This window comes from Megalobrama amblycephala, linkage group LG17 (genome assembly GCF_018812025.1).
Source record: "Megalobrama amblycephala isolate DHTTF-2021 linkage group LG17, ASM1881202v1, whole genome shotgun sequence".
NCBI lineage: Eukaryota > Metazoa > Chordata > Actinopteri > Cypriniformes > Xenocyprididae > Megalobrama > Megalobrama amblycephala.
The window spans coordinates 35,494,459-35,507,388 of NC_063060.1; the positions used below are offsets into that span (position 1 = coordinate 35,494,459).

At 36.9% G+C, this 12,930-nt stretch overlaps 1 protein-coding gene across 1 annotated transcript in view; it reads left to right on the top strand.

Moving 5' to 3' along the window:
• Nucleotides 1–9,366, top strand: part of si:ch211-106h4.4 (MAM and LDL-receptor class A domain-containing protein 1) — a 40,223-nt gene extending 30,857 nt beyond the window's left edge. The window contains exons 40-52 of the mRNA XM_048165080.1: nt 132–228; nt 1,602–1,745; nt 1,830–2,017; nt 2,107–2,272; nt 2,934–3,155; nt 3,255–3,433; nt 3,652–3,880; nt 6,614–6,773; nt 6,848–6,962; nt 7,068–7,188; nt 8,213–8,303; nt 8,380–8,449; nt 8,538–9,366. Coding sequence (XP_048021037.1) covers nt 132–228; nt 1,602–1,745; nt 1,830–2,017; nt 2,107–2,272; nt 2,934–3,155; nt 3,255–3,433; nt 3,652–3,880; nt 6,614–6,773; nt 6,848–6,962; nt 7,068–7,188; nt 8,213–8,303; nt 8,380–8,449; nt 8,538–8,627 — 1,872 coding nt within the window. The 3' untranslated portion in view covers nt 8,628–9,366. The remainder of the gene's footprint in view (nt 1–131; nt 229–1,601; nt 1,746–1,829; nt 2,018–2,106; nt 2,273–2,933; nt 3,156–3,254; nt 3,434–3,651; nt 3,881–6,613; nt 6,774–6,847; nt 6,963–7,067; nt 7,189–8,212; nt 8,304–8,379; nt 8,450–8,537) is intronic.
• The last annotated feature ends 3,564 nt before the right edge of the window (nt 9,367–12,930 follow it).

A 12,930-nucleotide genomic window follows, 5' to 3' on the forward strand; every position in this document is an offset into this window, starting at 1 on the left:
GTGAATGTGTATGAGATGCAAAGCATCCATCATGATCATTAATTCTCTAGGATTCATGGCTTAAATTATACACTTACTCAGGCAAGTGGTCTGGATGATTTTGCTCATATTTTCTTTGTTTCCCATTTCAGATCATTTTTAGCATCCAGACCTCACTCACTACATCTCAGACCACTGCCCTGGATGATGTCTCCTTTCACAACTGTGAGATGGACTACCAACCTCCAGGTGGGGAAGCTGCTGAGAAGTTAGTTAAGATGGAAATGTGTATAGGACCAGAGGCAAATCTGAACTGCATAATGATCTTGTTTCTATATTATTCTATATAATGCAAGCTTATCCTATTTTACCTGGCCATGGCATTAGTCTAGAAATTATTAAAGGTGCCCTAGAATTAAATATTGAATTTATATTGGCATAGTTGAATAACAAGAGTTCAGTACATGGAAATGACATACAGTGAGTCTCAAACTCCATTGTTTCCTCCTCCTTATATAAATCTCATTTGTTTAAAAGACCTCTGAAGAACAGGCGAATCTCAACATAACACTGACTGTTACGTAACAGTCGGGATCATTAATATGTACGCCCCCAATATTTGCATATGACAGCCCATGATCAAGCCATTAGACAAGGGCAGAACGTCTGGATATGAATCATCAGACTAGGTAAGCAAGCAAGGACAATAGCGAAAAATGGCAGATGGAGCGATAATAAATGACATGATCCATGATAACATGATATTTTTAGTGATATTTGTGAATTGTCTTTCTAAATGTTTCGTTATCATGTTGCTAATGTACTGTTAAATGTGGTTAAAGTTACCATCATTTCTTACTGTATTCACGGAGACAAGAGCCGTCGCTATTTTCATTTTTAAACACTTGCTGTCTGTATAATGCATAAACACAACTTCATTCTTTGTAAATCTCTCCAACAGTGTAGCATTAGCCCTTTAGCCACGGAGCACAGCCTCAAACTCATTCATAAACAAATGTAAACATCCAAATAAATACTATACTTACATGATCCGATGTATGCAAGCAGCATGCATGACGAACATCTTGTAAAGATCCATTTTGAGGGTTATATTAGCTGTGTAAACTGTTTATGCTGTTCAAGGCAAGCGCGAGCTCCGGGGGAGGGGGAGCACGAGATTTAAAGGGGCCGCAACCTATATATCAGTGCATAGTTAATGATGCCCCAAAATAGGCAGTTAAAAAATGAATTTAAAAAAATCTATGGGGTATTTTGAGCTGAAACTTCACAGACACATTCAGGGGACACCTTAGACTTATATTACATCTTTTAAAAAGAAGTTCTAGGGCACCTTTAAAGTGAAATATTGTGACTATTTATGTACACTACCATTTAAAAGTTTGGGGTTGGTAAGATTTTTAAAAAATATTTTGAAAGAAGACCCTTTTGCTCACCAAGGCATTTGGTGAGCAAAAGGTATTTTTGATTATTTGATCAAAAATACAGTAAAAACACTAATATTGTGAAATATTACTTCAATTTAAAATAATTTTCTCAAAATCAAAACTCGAATGACCTGAGCCCACATTATGAGATCATGTCTCACTTCTCCTGTACTCCAGACTTTTCCTTGGCCACATGCTCCTTTGAGAAGGACTTGTGTGGGTGGATCCAGGGAGCTGCAGAGGACCTAGACTGGGAGAGATGGAGCGGACCTACTGAGACCCCAAATACAGGTCCTTCAGGTGACCACACCAGTGGAAAGGGTGAGCTGACAACCATTTCCACCTGATTAGTGTCAGCTCAATCATTATATATGTCCTAATTGTGTCTCTTTTGATATTTTACAGGGTATTATTTGTACATCAACAGCTCAAGTCATGGCAGAACTGGGGAAATGGCTCATTTGAAATCTCCTCTGTCGCCCCCCACTGAACCTGATGGGTATTGCTTCACGTTCTGGTATCACATGTTTGGAGCAACAGTGGGATCATTAAGAATGTCTATATATGACATTTCATCCAACCACATCACATTAGTAAGACTCACAAGAATTATATTTTCATGGGATTTTAAGAAATGCTATTATACTTACTCCAAAAAATGTTTTTGTTTCTAAAACTGTAGATGTGGCAAAGGAAGGGGTCTCAGAGGAATGAATGGCAGTTGGCTCAGAGTCATGTGAAACTGACAGAAGTTCATCAGATATTAATTGAGGCTTCAGTTGGAGGACTGTCTGGGTACATTGCTATAGATGATTTAGCTGTCACTAAAGGTGCCTGTGCTCCCACAGGTAATTAATAACGTAGCTTAGTATTTGGTCTGTTGTTTTTCACATTGCCCTGCTGAAATGTCCTCCATGCTTACTAGAGCACCACAAGCATTTGGCACAGCTGTAACATAATGTTGGATTCGTCCATCTAGATGCTGTCTTCAGTATGAAACTGATCTGTCAGCTTGGTGACAAATTTTATGCATTTGATTTATGTCAAAGGCAATTTTATTAAATATACCATACAAAAATGTGAGCATGGAGAAAGGTGATTTGATGTAGGGGATCTTGGCCATAAAACTTTATTGTATAACATTTGTATGAAAATTCTTTATATAATGAGATTTGATGAGTAGTGATTTAAAACTCATATTTTTAACATTTACAGTTAATGATGCATGACATATTAGTACCATTTTCATCATCGGCAGATATTAGAGATTTTTTAAATTTATCGGTAACAGCCAAAATTTTAATATTTAATCACGCATACTAATTTCTCCCATTTTTACTTTTATATTGCCTTTGTCTTTAGTGGGGTTTTTTAGACAAAAAAAATGTAATATAATTTAAAAAAATGCATTGGACAGAAGTTTAATATCAGCTCATCATTACATTTTTATAAATGCAATATTTTACAATATGAATGTTTATGAATATCTCCTGCGCATATTTGTTTCAGAGGGTCTTTGTGACTTTGAAGAGGGGGATTGTGGCTGGATACAACAGGCCGACGATGACCTGGACTGGATCCGAGTGTCAGGAAATAATGTAAAATCTAAATCTAGACCTGGTTTCGACCATACAACCAACACAGCGAGTGGATCCTACTTTTATATGGAAAGCGCTCCTACCCATGTGCAAGGACATCGTGCTATAATGACATCTCCTCTGCTTCAAACAGGTGAGAGACAATTGTGTATCTTTCTGTTAACTGTGATATATGTAAACTATTAACTGCAGGGTAGAAAACTCTCATGAGAAGACATGATCTTCATTCCAGGTGATGCCAAGTGTCTCCAGCTATGGTATTACATGGAGGGACAGGGCACTGGGACCCTAAATGTGTATCAGCAGTTCTCAGACAAAGACCAGCCCCTGCTGGAGACCAAGTCTGGAGAGCAGGGAGGACTGTGGAGGTTTGCCCAGACCCCTCTAACCCTCTCAGGGTCAAACTACAAAGTGAGTCCCTGAGTCTGCATTGTATTTGGTGAATTACAATCACATATTATAGCAAATAGTGGCCCTGCCACAAGTTATACACAGTGGCTGTCATTGGTTGGTACAGTGATCACGGATCTTAAGCTGTACAGATCTGTTCATTAAACTACACTCTGTACCCTTGAGTTTAATGATGTGGAACTGCAGGAGTGCCCTCATTAATACGGCTGTCTTTTCAGATTGTGGTGGAGGGGATTGCAGGCCAGACTGAACAGGGAGTCATAGCACTTGATGATGTTCAGGTTTCAAACTATCCCTGCACTCCTTCAGGACAATGTGACTTTGAGGCAAACTTCTGCAGCTGGATGAATCTGATGGAGGTGGATGATGCAGACTGGCTCAGAGCCCAGGCAGGCACTGGAAATCACACTCGACCCAGTGTGGACCACACCACCAACACTTCCACAGGTGAGCTGAAAGAAGTTCGCTGAGCTGCATTAAAATGTTATAAAGAATAAGTTTATGATGGAAGTATATAGATAGATGATATGTGCCCGAAGTTGAATACCATGTTTGGAAAGGAAATGACGCATTCTACAGAGAACCAAAAGGGATATGGTGATGAAGAAAAAATATATGTAAGTGCTTTCTCTCTCAAGTATATAGTTGGAATTACCCAACTATATACTTGAGAGAGAAAGCACTTAAATATATTTTTTCCTCATATCGTATAAAATTTGCGCTATCAATATGTGCTAACCCCACTAGAAATTTTACGTTCCCAGTACATTCTCAGAACGTCCCCACTGGTGTTGAGTAACGTTCCCACTGGTGTTGAGTAACGTTCCCAGTATGTTCACAGATGGTCATGATGTGGAGTTCTTTAAAGGTTTGGGGGACGTTATCTGGTGGACCTTCAGGGAACATTCAAGACGTTCTCTGAACGTTTAGGGAACCATACTTTATTTGGAAATGTTCTCAGAACGTCCCTGCTGCCCTTGTCAAAAAATTGAATTGAAAATTAGAGCTAAATTGACTAATAAAAGTGGCTGTTCAAACAAAAACGTTTTTTTCTTAAAGATCTTACAAAAAACAAAAAAGCTCTTTACAGGTAATTCCTGGATTAATATTATGAAACCTTTACTTTAAATTGCAAATCTCTTGCATTAAGTCATTAGCTGAGAACAGCACACGCATGATCTAATGTAACTGCTGTATCACTGCATCAGCAACTACACAGTTACTGCCTTTAAATAAAGCAACATGCAGCAGAACTTCAGTGTTTCTGGATCATCACTGACTGAAGCACAGGATCTACTCTCCAGCACAAAACTCAGATAACAGAAACAAGATTAAACTCAGATCTCTCTAGATCTCAGCATCTTCACTTATTGCAAACCACTCTGACTTTGTTTCTTTCATACAAATCTTCTTAATGAGGTGTTGTTTTATCAAAATTTATAAATGTCACCATTACAGAGGTAAGCGCTCACTTTAGTTGGGCTCCTGAACCTTTATTATTATTTTCTATAAAACACCCCTGTAGAAGGCGACGTTCTCGTGACCTTGCGCAACTTTGCCTAAAAGTTCTCTAAAAGTGACGAAAATTCTGAAATTTTACAGAACATTTGGGACATAAAACATCCTCTTTTGGTAATGAAAGTGCTGCAGTTCAAGGTTCCTTATATGATTTTAGGGGGACGTTCTATTTTGGTTATTTTATGGTCGCGCGAGAACGTTACAAAGAGGACATTTGGGAAGTTAACAGAACGTCCTATAGTAATAGTCCCCCTAAACATTCCCAGAACGTCCTGAATGTTCCCTGAAGGTCCACCAAACAACGTTCCCCCAAACCTTAAAAGAACTCCACATCGTGACCGTCTCTGAACATTCTGGGAACGTTACTAGACAACGTCCTTAATACCAGTGGACGTTCTGAGAATGTTCTGGGAACGTAACATTTTTAGCGGGACAACCTGTCACCTAGTAACACGCAGAAGGCGACGTTCTCGTGACCTCGCGCAACTTTGCCTAAACGTTCTCTAAAGGTGATCAATTTTGAACCTTTACAGAACATTTGACAAAACGTCCTCTTTTGGTAATGAAACTGCTGCAGTTCAAGGTTCCTTATATGATTTTAGGGGGACCCTTAAAAGAACTCCACATCGTGACCATCTCTGAACGTTCTGGGAACGTTATTAGGCAACGTCCTTAATACCAGTGGACGTTCTGAGAATGTTCTAGGAACGTAAAATTTCTAGCGGGGTAACCTGTCACCTAGTAACGTTCCCAGAACGTTCAGAGATGGTCACGATGTGGAGTTCTTTTAAGGTTTGGGGAACGTTATTTGGTGGACCTTCAGGGAACATTCAGGATGTTCTGGGAATGTTTAGGGGACTATTACTATAGGACGTTCTGTTACCAAATGTCCTCTTTGTAACGTTCTTGCACGACCATAAAATAACCAAAATAGAACGTACCCTTAAACTCATATCGGGAACGTTATTAAATGACCAACAGAGGACTGTGTGGGAACGTTCTGTTAATGTCCCAAATGTCCTCTTTGTAACTTTCTTTTTTTTTGACCATAAAATAACCAAAATGGAACATCCTCCTAAATTCATATAAGGAACCTTGAACTGCAGCGCACTATCATTACCAAAAGAATTTTCGAATTTTCGTCACTTTTAGGGAACGTTGCGCAAGGTCACGAGAATGTCACCTTCCACGTAGGAAGCTGCTATCAATATGTGGGGTATTCAAATCGCTTTTGAATGCATGCTTGCTTTTTATTTTTGTTTCCAATTCGCAATTTTGCGTACTCTTTGTATAGGGTGTGCGTTACTGACCATGCATTTTAGAAATTAAGGTATTTCTCAATGATGCTCACGATCTGTTGCGCACCAAATCCTCCAACATCTTCTTGTCAGTCATCTCTCCATACTCTCTTCACATGAAATCTGATGTGATGTAATATAACTGATTACCGCAGCAAGCATAGAATGCATTATTCATTTTCTGTGCCTTTCCGAATTCGGAATAAGGCTTCGGGCACATCCTAAACTGTGACCCTATTTACTCGTTGTATTAAGAATAAGATAGTGATGAAATCAGACCCTTTATTTTAAAAAAAAAAAAAATATCACAAGTGGTCACAATTTTATTTAAGTTGTAAACAGTCTGTGATGCTCTTGTGTGTAGGTTATTACCTTTATATGGACAGTTCTGTGGGGTTCTGGGGAGAGACTGCCATGATTCTGAGTGAGATATTCACACCTGACAGCAGGGGGCACTGCTTCACATTCTGGTATCATATGTATGAACACAATGTTGGGACGCTCAGATTATACATCAATAACAGGTACAGAACCATGACCATGACCTTGTATGTTTATCTACATGCATCACCATTAATAAGGACTCTTTCTTTCCCAGGACCATCCATAACAGCGGGAATAAGTTTGGCCAGATAGTATGGGTGGAGTCAGGAGATCAGGGCGATGTCTGGAGGAGAGGAAACATCTACGTGTCATACCAAGAGCCTTTCTGGGTATCAAACGCTATCATGCAGAATTCACAGGATTAATGTGAATCATTTTAAGCAAAACAAAAGCAAAAAATGTTTGTACATCATTGTACCCTTCTCTCTCCACAGTTTATATTTGAATTCCTGAAGGGAGCAGGTCCCAAAGGAAGTATAGCTATTGATGATATTCACATTATTCCTGGACCTTGTGACTCAGATTCCACCTCACCATCTCCACAATCTCTTGACAGTAAGAGATATATTAATGCTTGCCAATCTTACCCCATGTAGAAGGCAACGTTCACGTGACCTTGCGCAGCTTTGCCTAAAAGTTCTCTAAAAGTAACGAAAATTCTGAATTTTTTTTTTTTTTGTACGTTTTTTTTTTTTTTTTTTTAAATTCATTATACAGATCAAGTTTTGAGCAGTGTCTAACAGATTCAAACAGACATCCTTAATCAGCGTATGATCCACAACAATGGTGACACTAAACAAAAAAATTTTTTTTCTGACTTTAGTAGCTTGTTTTGTGATGCTCAGAGTTAATCTGTTTATCTGAAAATGTTGTCACCATTGTTGAGGATCATACGCAGAATTATGCTGTCTGAATAATTTCTGCTCAATGATAACTTTCAAAATATCAAAGTAGGACAGATTATTGTGTGTTATCATTGGACTACAACATTCAGAAATCAGTGAATAAGACCACTGTATGATGATATAATCATCAACAATAACCAATCAAATTAAACCAGAAATAATGTTCTTGTTGATTGCGATGTAAACTATGTACACTACCGTTCAAACGTTTGAGCTCGGTAAGATTAAAAAAAAAAAAAAAAAAAAAAAAGATCCTTCAGAAATCATTCTAATATGCTGATTTGATGCTCAAAAAACAGTTCTTATTATTATCAATGTTGAAAACAGCTGTTCTGCTATTTTTGTGGAAACCGTGATACATTTTCTTTCAGGATTTTTTTTAAAAGAATATTTTGAAACATCATGTATAATCTTTACTGTCACTTTTTAAAAATGTAATGTGTCCTTGAAAAAATCTTTCTGACCACAAACTTTTGAACGGTAGTATTTTGTTGCAGATACTGACCAACTTTTGACCAAAGTCAATTTTTACTTGGATTTGGCTTTTGGCGAGTGTTCATTTTGAACCCTGCTCATACATATTTGTGAAAATGAATTAGAGTGAATTGTAAAGTGTGACTTAAATCCTGCAGCATTGTATTTCCATATGCAAAAACATTTGTTGGTTTGTTCAGCTGTAGGTATTGGTGTTGGAGTGGGAGTGACACTTTTGGTGATATTTACTGTTGGTGCTGTCCTTATTGTGCTGAATAAAAAAAGAAAAAGGTATGTACTGCTCATTACTTGGAGAATTTTATGACAAAAAAGGAACGGAGGACAAATATGTTTTGTATCTTTACAGGGAATCTATAGTTGAAGATGACATGCTTGATAGAAACTTTTCTTATAGCCCTTTTGACTGCAACATGAGCGTGAGTAGGAACTCCAGACATAGACTAATACATGCATAGAATGTTGTAAGAATTTGTCTTAAAGGTTTTCTACTGCTGTTTTTGACAGGGTTTAACATCCACAGCAGAGAACGGCAACTCCAGTGACTTAAGGAAAATTTCACTTTCAGCAGATGAAAATGACGCATCTTTCACATAAAATGAGCAATCACAAACTCAGAAACAAATCTTCTGTATCACATGTCATCTTTATGCCATCTATATTCCTATTATCCTTATAATTGACAACCAACCAAAAAATGCCCGACTGACTGAATCATTGCCAAACACAGCAGCTGAGTTGAGCTGACACCATGTACTGTACTAGAAATAAAAAAGAAAAGGCTCATTGGCGACATATATGAGTTTTTTACAATCTCATGTACTATATAATAGCTTTTAAAAACATTTATATACTTCTAGATGATATAATTTATACTTATTGTCTGCCATGTAAATCATGTGCATGCCACAGTGCCATTTTAAAGGTGTTTTCATTTATTTTTATTATTTTTTTATTTACATTTTCACCTACTACTTGGATAACAACATTGCAGTGAAATATGCTGAAGAGATGTACTACTTATGTTCAGCTAACATTATTTAGAGTATTGGGAACCCAACCTTTGCTCTTTTATATTTCACTTTATAAGGTGAAAATATTATCAATTAACACTAATGTGATATTAAGGGCTTTTCCTATACTGCTTTGTATTATACGACACCACATTGTATGACGGCTCTCTTAATTTATTTCAGGCAAATTACAAGAACTTTCTGACGTACTGGAAATGGGTTTTGACCAACAGTTTTGCTGACAATTTAGACTTTACCTCAGACATATTTCCTTTCTTTATTTCCAAAAAAATAAATCTTAGCAAGCAGAGGCTTGGATGGAACATGTCTGATATTTCACTTTATTTAAACCCCTAAATCTTGAGTTGACCTAACATCATTCAGGGGAGGGCTGTCTGACTTTTCTGAACCTAAGGGTTAGAGAAACCTCTCAGCCCTATGAGACATGTCACACTCGCCTAATCCACTCATTTCTCACAGGAACCAGTTTCCTCACAGTCAGCCAATGCTCCCTCTTACTGCCTTTCAACCAAGCACACACGCTCTCACATAACCACATTCATCCATACACTTACAAGTAGGCCTAGAAGCAAGGATGAAATACGTCAGTTTTAAGTGCCTAGATGAATCAAAATGAAAGGTGGAATTTGATTTTTATGTCAGTAATGTCGGTTCTCTGTTGCTAAACCACTGTTTATTATGGCTCAGATTATGCTGACACAAAGTCTGCCGTTCACATTCAGGAGACATGGTTGACTCCGGAGTGATATGCTCAATATAGTTAAATACCTTATATTTAAAAGTGTTTTTACAAAGAAAAAATATTGCATTTTAGATTTCTGTGCAAAAAAAGTCTCCATATTTATGGCATGTCAGGGTTTAATGTATGTTCCCTTCACATGGTCTAGATTGAAGAGTAGGCTATGCTAAAAGATGAAAAACTTTAACTAAATGTAGTAGAGTCTGAGAGACATTTCTATGCATATCCTTTAGCTTACAATTTTACCAGTTATTAGTGCTGTTCTTTTTAGGAAGCTTGTATAATATTTTTTTATTGATAGTGGTCGCTAAACTACAGGTTTTTTTAAATAACTCCTCATACCCAGATAGCAACTTTTTGCCAGCACAGATCCAGCCTACATCTGTAACGTGTGGTATGATGATCTGGGCTACATGTGGCGTGAAATGATGGCACTTGGGCGGACCGCTCCTGTTTGCCAGATCTGAGCCATAAGCAGGCCATAGCAATGCCACATGTCAGCCAAAAGCAAAGAAATAAAACAGAACCGGACCTTATCTGAGCCACAAAATCTTTATATATTATTTATAAAAACATCTCAGCATTAACAAGCCTGTTAACAAGCAGAATCACTGAAGGAAAGAACAGAAAAAAAGAGACAAAAAGAAACACAAGAGCTACAACTGAATTCATCCACAGCCTTAGATGAAATCAACTGAAGATAAAAAGAGACATGAAATCTCTCCAGATCTCAGCAGATGAGGAAAAACAATTCCACAAACAGCATTACAGCTTCACATATTACTAACCAGATTGACTTTATTTCTGACATTCATCTACAGATGTTCGTATTGAGAATTAACAGAAGTTTAACGCTCATGTTTGTTTCATTTGAAGTCACCATAATGGTGATTGGTGATTCCATTAGTTGGACTCTTAACCCTTTTAAAATGTTTATCTTTTCTGGCTGCTGTGACATTGTGTTTGTTGATCATTTGTAGTAACAAAGAAAGCTGAAATGAGATCAAATTATGATTTTTAGCTATTGTTGGTTTTGTAATAGCTTGAATCACTGATGTCATTTGAATGTAGTAAAATGTCTGTTTTGTTCTTTTACGAAACTTCAAAGACAGTCGGTTTTGAATTGTTATGAGATCTTGATGATTGTCTGTTTTGTTCAGTTACGAGATTTCAAAGAAGGTCGGTTTTGTTCTTTTACGAAACTTCAAAGATAGTTGGTTTTGAATTGTTACAAGATTTCAATGATGGTCGGTTTTGTTTTTCGTTACAAGATTTCAATGACAGTCGGTTTTATTCGGTTATTAGATTTCAATGATGGTCTGTTTTGTTTGGTTACGAGACTTCAAAGACGATCAGTTTTGTTCCTTTGTTCTTTTACAAATCTTCAAAGACAGTTGGTTTTGAATCATTACAAGATTTCAATGACAGTCGGTTCTGATTGAATGTTTTGTTGTCATCATTGTTGAGATTGATACGCTGATTGCTCATATCTGTGTTTGTCATTGTAGTTTATTGATTTCATTTTATGGTTTTTAATCTTGTGATCTCATGTTGCAGTGATACAGGATTGGTCATTTAAATGTATTAATGACGCAACACAATTATATTCAAATGACCTCAGTGGTTCAGGCTCTGTCATGATGGTTATAAAACATTCAATAGCTAAAAAATTCTTTACTACTACAAACGTGTTTGACAAATTTACTGTCACAACAACCAGAGAAGATAAACATATAAGAGTTAAGAGCCCAACTAATGGGAACACCAATCATTATGGTTTTCATTGTCAGTCAGTCAAATTTGTTTAGTTACAAGATCTCAATATGTTATGTTTTTGTGTTTGGTTCTGTTCTATTATGAGATTTCAATGATGGTTTATCTTTTATGAAACTTCAAAGACAGTCGGTTTTGCCTCATGATGAGATTTCAATGATGGTCTGTTTTGTTCTGTTACAAGATTTCAAAGACGGTCTGTTTTGTTCCTTTGTTCTTTTACGAAACTTCAAAGACAGTCAGTTTTGCCTCGTTGGGAGATTTCAATGATGTTTTGTTTTTCGTTACAAGATTTCAATGACAGTCGGTTTTATTCGGTTACGAGATTTCAATGATGGTCTGTTTTGTTTGGTTACGAGATTTCAATAACAGTCGGTTTTGTTCGGTTACGAGATTTCAATGATGGTCTGTTTTGTTCGGTTACGAGATTTCAATGATGGTCTGTTTTGTTTGGTTATGAGATTTCAGTGACGGTCTGTTTTGTTTGGTTATGAGACTTCAGCGACGGTCTGTTTCGTTAGGTTACGTGATTTCAAAGATGGTCGGTTTTGTTCCTTTGTTCTCTTAAGAAACTTCAAAGACAGTCGGTTTTGTCTTGTTATAAGGTTTGGCTATGAGCTTTCAAATAACCTCCTTCTATACGGCTAATCAATCGCTTTATGGGTCATAGAAAAGAGAACAGAAGAGCAAAGAAACAAGAAAGGATATGAGAAGCACCCCAAGAATCAGCACATGAATCTCAACAATGGTGACAATCAAAAGTGTTATGCCACAATGCATGCTGGGAACAATATTACAAAACTCCCAGCATGCATCACAGCATGAATAAATTATGCAGCTAAATTGTCCTATTATTTTCTTTAATTCTAAATATTTGCAGTTTATTTTTTGCTGTGGTTTTTGTTTTGTCTTTAAGTAGCTTTATGCAATGACATTGTATTGATTTCTTTTTACGGTTTTTATTCTTGGGGTCTCATGTTGCAGTGATACAGGATTCACCATTTAAATGTATTAATGACGCAACACAATTATATTCAAATTCATCAGTGGTTCAGACTCTTTCATGATGGTTTTAAAACCATCAATAACTGAAAAATTCTTTACTACTACAAATGTGTTTGACAAATTTACTGTCAGAGCAACCAGAAAAGATAGTTATCTAATGGAATCACCAATCACCATTATGGTGACTTCTTTGAAACAAACATGAGCGTTAAACTTCTGTTAATTCTCAATAAGAACTAAAGAGATGAATGTCAGAAATAAAGTCAATCTGGTTAGTAATGTGAAGCTGTAATGCTGTTTGTGGAGTTGTTTAATCCTCCTCTGCTGAGATCTGGAGAGTTTTAATGTC